Genomic DNA, 6,117 nt, shown 5'->3' on the forward strand with positions numbered 1-6,117 from the left:
CAAATGAGCGGAGAAATGGAGGAAAAAGCCCTGTAAGAGGGGTAGTGACCTTCAGTCCCACTACCTCCACTCCCAAGTCGGTAAGTGACTCCTATCGAGCGCTACCTACACAGACACCTATACCTGGACCAAAGGGAAACCCGAGGCGATCACCTGGCGAAGTAAGGGAACCCGTCGGACACCCGTGGGCACCCGAAGGGGGAAGTGGAAACGAGAGTGACCGAGAGGAAGAAGACTGGGTGTGTATACATCTCAGGGCCGAACCTGAGGCCGAGGTAAGGGAAAAGGATTTGGACTCGCTAAGTTCAGACGCAGCTCCTAAAGACCCTGAGGACCGACCTCCTAAGGTAGTCACAAGACCAACAAATAAAGGGAAGAAAAACTCACAACCAGTATTTAACGTATACAAAGCCTCAGAGAGGCTTGCCAGAGATATACAATTGGGATTTGTCCAGACTCAGGATGGGAGAAAGACTTAAGTACCAGAAGTGGGACAAAAAGACTATCCCTATCCATTTGTTTGGTTAGAGAAAATGGATGATGACATGACTTTGAACGTAAGAGTCACACATAGAGAGGCAGCAAACATTTTGCAAACTCCCACGTATCATACGTTAGTGGGACATATGGAGTTCACCAAGAATTTCAGAGAAGGCTTCGTGACAGTAATGTATGATATCTTGCTCAGCAAACTTAAACAAGCGATGTATCAAAGAGCACAAATTTAATTAAGAGCTGAAGAGGACTTGGAAATGGACGCTGGGGCAATGGTGGCCCATGTCAACCCTGCAAGTCAGCCCTCTCAGTATAGGATGCCTCTAGGAATGACAACAGTTGGACCTAACTCCATGTATCAGCCGAACAACACGGAAAGAGACATGCAAGAATTTAGGGCTTTGAAAGAATTGGTCCGGCCAAAAACTCAGAAAGAAACAGCTAAAGATTATTTAATTGAGATGTGGCCTATGGTCAGAGACGCTCCTGGAGGGGAAATTGCCAAGAAAATATGGCTGCAATATATTATTGCCAATCCCATTGGACCCAATGAAACATCACAACAGGTCTATGAGAGATGGGTGGACAGTGAAGATGAAGACGAAGAGGCTCACATAATGAGAGCTAAGGAGCAACTCAAGCAAGGAGTCTTCTTCTTCTTTCTTCTTTTCCTTTTGGCTTGTCCCGTTAGGGGTCGCCACAGCGCGTCATCCTTTTCCATGAGAGCCTATCTCCTGCATCCTCCTCTCGAACACCAACTGCCATCATGTCTTCCCTCACGACATCCATCAACCTTCTCTTTGGTCTTCCTCTAGCTCTCTTGCCTGGCAGCTCCATCCTCATCATCCTTCTACCAATATACTCACTCTCTCTCCTCTGGACGTGTCCAAACCATTGAAGTCTGCTCTCTCTAACTTTGTCTCCAAAACATCGAACCTTGGCTGTCCCTCTGATTAGCTCATTTCTAATTTTATCCAACCTGGTCACTCCGAGAGCGAACCTCAACATCTTCATTTCCGCCACCTCCAGCTCTGCTTCCTGTTTTCTCTTCAGTGCCACTGTCTCTAATCCATACATCATGGCTGGCCTCACCACTGTTTTATAAACTTTGCCCTTCATCCTAGCAGAGACTCTTCTGTCACATAACACACCTGACACCTTCCTCCACCCGTTCCAACCTGCTTGGACCCGTTTCTTCACTTCCTGACCACACTCACCATTGCTCTGGACGGTTGACCCCAAGTATTTAAAGTCCTCTACCCTTGCCATCTCTTCTCCCTGTAGCCTCATTTTTCCCCCACCACCCCTCTCATTCATGCACATATATTCTGTTTTACTTCGGCTAATCTTCATTCCTCTGCTTTCCAGTGCATGCCTCCATCTTTCTAACTGTTCCTCCAGCTGCTCCCTGCTTTCACTGCAGATCACAATGTCATCTGCAAACATCATGGTCCACGGGGATTCCAGTCTAACCTCATCTGTCAGCCTATCCATCACCACTGCAAAAAGGAAGGGGCTCAGGGCTGATCCCTGATGCAGTCCCACGTCCACCTTAAATTCTTCTGTCACACCGACAGCACACCTCACCGCTGTTCTGCTGCCCTCGTACATGTCCTGTATTATTCTAACATACTTCTCTGCCACTCCAGACTTCCGCATGCAGTACCACAGTTCCTCTCTGGGTACTCTGTCATAGGCTTTCTCTAGATCTACAAAGACACAATGTAGCTCCTTCTGACCTTCTCTGTACTTTTCCATCAACATCCTCAAGGCAAATAATGCATCTGTGGTACTCTTTCTAGGCATGAAACCATACTGTTGCTCGCAAATACTCACTTCTGTCCTGAGTCTAGCCTCCACTACTCTTTCCCATAACTTCATTGTGTGGCTCATCAACTTTATTCCTCTATAGTTGCCACAGCTCTGCACATCACCTTTGTTCTTAAAAATGGGCACCAGTACACTTTTCCTCCATTCCTCAGGCATCTTCTCACCCGCTAGAATTCTGTTAAACAAGCTGGTCAAAAAATCCACAGCCACCTCTCCTAGATGCTTCCATACCTCCACAGGAATGTCATCAGGACCAACTGCCTTTCCATTTTTCATTCTCTTTAATGCCTTTCTAACTTCCCCCTTACTAATCATTGCCACTTCCTGGTCCACCACACTTGCCTCTTCTACTCTCCCTTCTCTATCATTTTCCTCATTCATCAACTCCTCGAAGTATTCTTTCCATCTACCTAGCACACTGCTGGCACCAGTCAACATATTTCCATCTCTATCCTTAATCACCCTAACCTGCTGCATATCCTTCCCATCTCTATCCCTCTGTCTGGCCAGCCTGTATAGATCCTTTTCTCCTTCTTTAGTGTCCAACCTGCCATACATGTCATCATATGCCTCTTGTTTTGCCTTTGCCACCTCTACCTTTGCCCTGTGTCGCATCTCAATGTATTCCTTTCGCCTCTCCTCGGTCCTCTCAGTGTCCCACTTCTTCTTAGCTAACCGTTTTCCTTGTATGATTTCCTGTACTGTGAGGTTCCACCACCAAGTCTCCTTCTCTCCTTTCCTGCCAGAAGATACACCAAGTACTCTCCTGCCTGCTTCTCTGATCACCTTGGCTGCAGTGGTCCAGTCTTCTGGAAGCTCTTCCCGTCCACCGAGAGCCTGTATCACCTCTTCCCGAAAAGCTGCACAACACTCGTCCTGTCTCAGCTTCCACCACATGGTTCTCTTCTCTGCCTTTGTCTTCCTAATTTTCCTCCCCACCATCAGAGTCATCTTACACACCACCATCCTATGCTGTCTAGCCACACTCTCCCCTACCACTACCTTACAGTTGGTAACCTCCTTCAGATTACATCGTCTGCACAAGATGTAATCCACCTGTGTGCTTCTACCTCCGCTCTTGTAAGTCACCCTATGTTCGTGCCTCTTCTGGAAAAAAGTGTTCACTACAGCCATTTGCATCCTTGTTGCAAAGTCTACCACCATCTGTCCCTCCAAGTTCCTTTCCTGGATGCCGTACTTACCCATCACTTCTTCATCACCCTTATTACCTTCACCAACATGTCCATTACAATCTGCACCAATTACGACTCTCTCTCTGTCTGGGATGCTCAGAACTACATCATCTAGCTCCTTCCAGAATTTCTCTTTCACCTCTAGGTCACATCCTACCTGTGGGGCATAGCCACTAATCACATTACACATAACACCCTCAATTTCAAATTTCAGCCTCATCACTCGATCTGATACTCTTTTCACCTCCAAGACATTCTTAGCCAACTCTTCTTTTAAAATAACCCCGACTCCATTTCTCTTCCCATCTACACCATGGTAAAATAATTTAAACCCTGCCCCTAAACTTCTAGCCTTACTGCCTTTCCACCTGGTCTCCTGGACACACAATATATCAACCTTTCTCCTAATCATCATGTCAACCAACTCCCGAGATTTTCCTGTCATAGTCCCAACATTCAAAGTCCCCACATTCAGTTCTAGGCTCTGTGTTTTCCTCTTCTCTTTCTGCCGAAGAACCCGCTTTCCACCTCTTCTTCTTCTTCTTTGATTTCGACTTCGACCCACAGTAGCTGAATTTCCAACAGTGCCCTGCAGGTTGACGGCGCCGGTGGCGGACGTTGTTAACCCGGGCCACGACCGATCCGGTATGGAATTCTTTGGATGAACGCTCATATTTGTTTGGCAAGGTTTTAAGCCGGATGCCCTTCCTGACGCAACCCTCTGCATTTATCCGGGCTTGGGACCGGCCTACAGTTTGCACTGACTTGTGCCCCCCATAGGGCTGCATTCAACTCAAGCAAGGAGTAACGCTATTGAATGTATGGAATAAAACAAAACAAGTCATAGCGCCAAGCAGATATGTTAAAGCGCTGCGAATGATTGTAAAAGAAATGGGAAACGAAGCTACTTTTGTGAAGATGGCACCAGACAGCACAGCACAAAAAATCGAAGCTTCCATTAAGCAATGGGATCGACTGACTAAATTCTACAGCGAGAAGAGGAAAGCGGCACCAACTGACTACCGCTCTTGCGGGAATAACCAACAGTCAGCCCAAAGAGCGACGCAGTCTTCCCAAAGAACAGCCGAAAGTCAGAAACCAACTTCCCAAGCAGGACAACAACAAACGGTGAAAAAGAAGGAATTTGGAGCCTATATACCGAGAGAAGAATTTCTCAAAATGACACCAGAAGAAAGGAAGGCCCATCTTGAGGCTCGCAAAGCTGCTGCCTCAGGAGGGCCCAAAAAGTGATGGAAACCGAGGCACGGGTCACCCTGGAAGGAGTCTATCGGATAGGGGACGAGCTCTACGCAAAGTTGGAAGGAGTACCCTATTTGGTGGACACCGGGGCCGAGGTGTCAATGACCCGTGAAACCTTGAGAAGAATTGGACACCTAAAAGTGAAGGTAGCTGATGGTTCTGTTACAGAAATGCCAGCCGGAATTTGGAAAGGAATTGTGTGGATTATGGGACCATACAACCTATTAACACTACGAGACTTAGAAGGGCTGAATAAGCCTAGAAATAAACGACAAACAGCATTGAAACAATGGAAGAAGATGAAATTAGCAACAGTGAGGGTTGGACCCACCAAGATAACCCCAGAATACGAGTGGTATAAACCAGTGGATGTATCAGCAGTGAAGGCCCAACAAATTCAAGAAAGCAACTTGTCGCCAGAAGGGACAAAGAGGTTAAATGAAATAATGGAGGAAGCCTCCGTAGCCCACTTTAAAAATGATTGTGGAGACCTAGGACAGAAGTACTTGCACACCATAAGTGGAGGAGTGCACCCGGCGGTGAGACAATACCCTCTTAACCCGGGGGCCGTGGCTGAAATGGCAATGATAGTGAAAGAACTATCAGCGCTTGGAATAATTCGTGAAGAACCAAATCCAATAACAAACAGCCCCATTCAGGCTGTCAAAAAGCCTGAATCGGTAGGAGGGGGATGGAGGCCAGTTATCAACTTTAAAGCTCTGAACCGCCGAACGGTGGCTAATAGAGCAAGCCTCATAAACCCACAGGCGTCTTTAAAAACGCTGAGAGTGAAAAAATATAAAACATGCATCGACCTGGCTAATGGATTTTTCTCCTTGAGGATTGCCAAAGCATCGCAAGGAAAGATGGCATTCACACATAAAGGGAAATCGTACGTCTGGCAGAGATTACCCCAGGGATACAAAAATTCCCCAAATTTGTTTCAATCAGCGGTTATGGACGTTTTGGAGGGACTGTCAGTCACGATTTATATAGACGATATATTCATCGCGAAAGATACAGAAGAAGTGCATTTGAACCTCTTACAAACTGTAGTTCGAAGGGTGACAGCAGCAGGACTGAAACTCAATCTAAAGAAATGCCAATTTGCTAGATTCCAAGTAGACCACTTGGGGTTCCAGGTGTCGGAAGACTTGGGACTTTCGGACGCTTATCGACAGAAGATTGATCAAATCCTACCCCCAACGTCCGAGAGAGAATTGCAGAGGATACTCGGACTATGTAACTATGTTCGGGATAATGTCCCCTATTATCAAAAATATGCAAAACCCCTTTATGCCCGTCAGCAGGAAAAATCCTGAAGAAGGAAAGTCTAAAA

The 6,117-nt window shown here is 46.6% G+C and overlaps 1 protein-coding gene across 1 annotated transcript; it reads right to left on the reverse strand.

Moving 5' to 3' along the window:
- Nucleotides 1–1,203: 1,203 nt before the first annotated feature.
- LOC133487982 (uncharacterized) lies at nt 1,204–4,643 on the reverse strand (the record flags this gene model as incomplete). Its single annotated transcript, XM_061795341.1, has 1 exon — nt 1,204–4,643. A coding segment is annotated over exon 1 (3,042 nt), but the record flags the coding sequence as incomplete, so codon positions are not given.
- Nucleotides 4,644–6,117: the final 1,474 nt, after the last annotated feature.

This window comes from Phyllopteryx taeniolatus, chromosome 13 (genome assembly GCF_024500385.1).
Source record: "Phyllopteryx taeniolatus isolate TA_2022b chromosome 13, UOR_Ptae_1.2, whole genome shotgun sequence".
NCBI classification, from domain to species: Eukaryota; Metazoa; Chordata; class Actinopteri; order Syngnathiformes; family Syngnathidae; genus Phyllopteryx; species Phyllopteryx taeniolatus.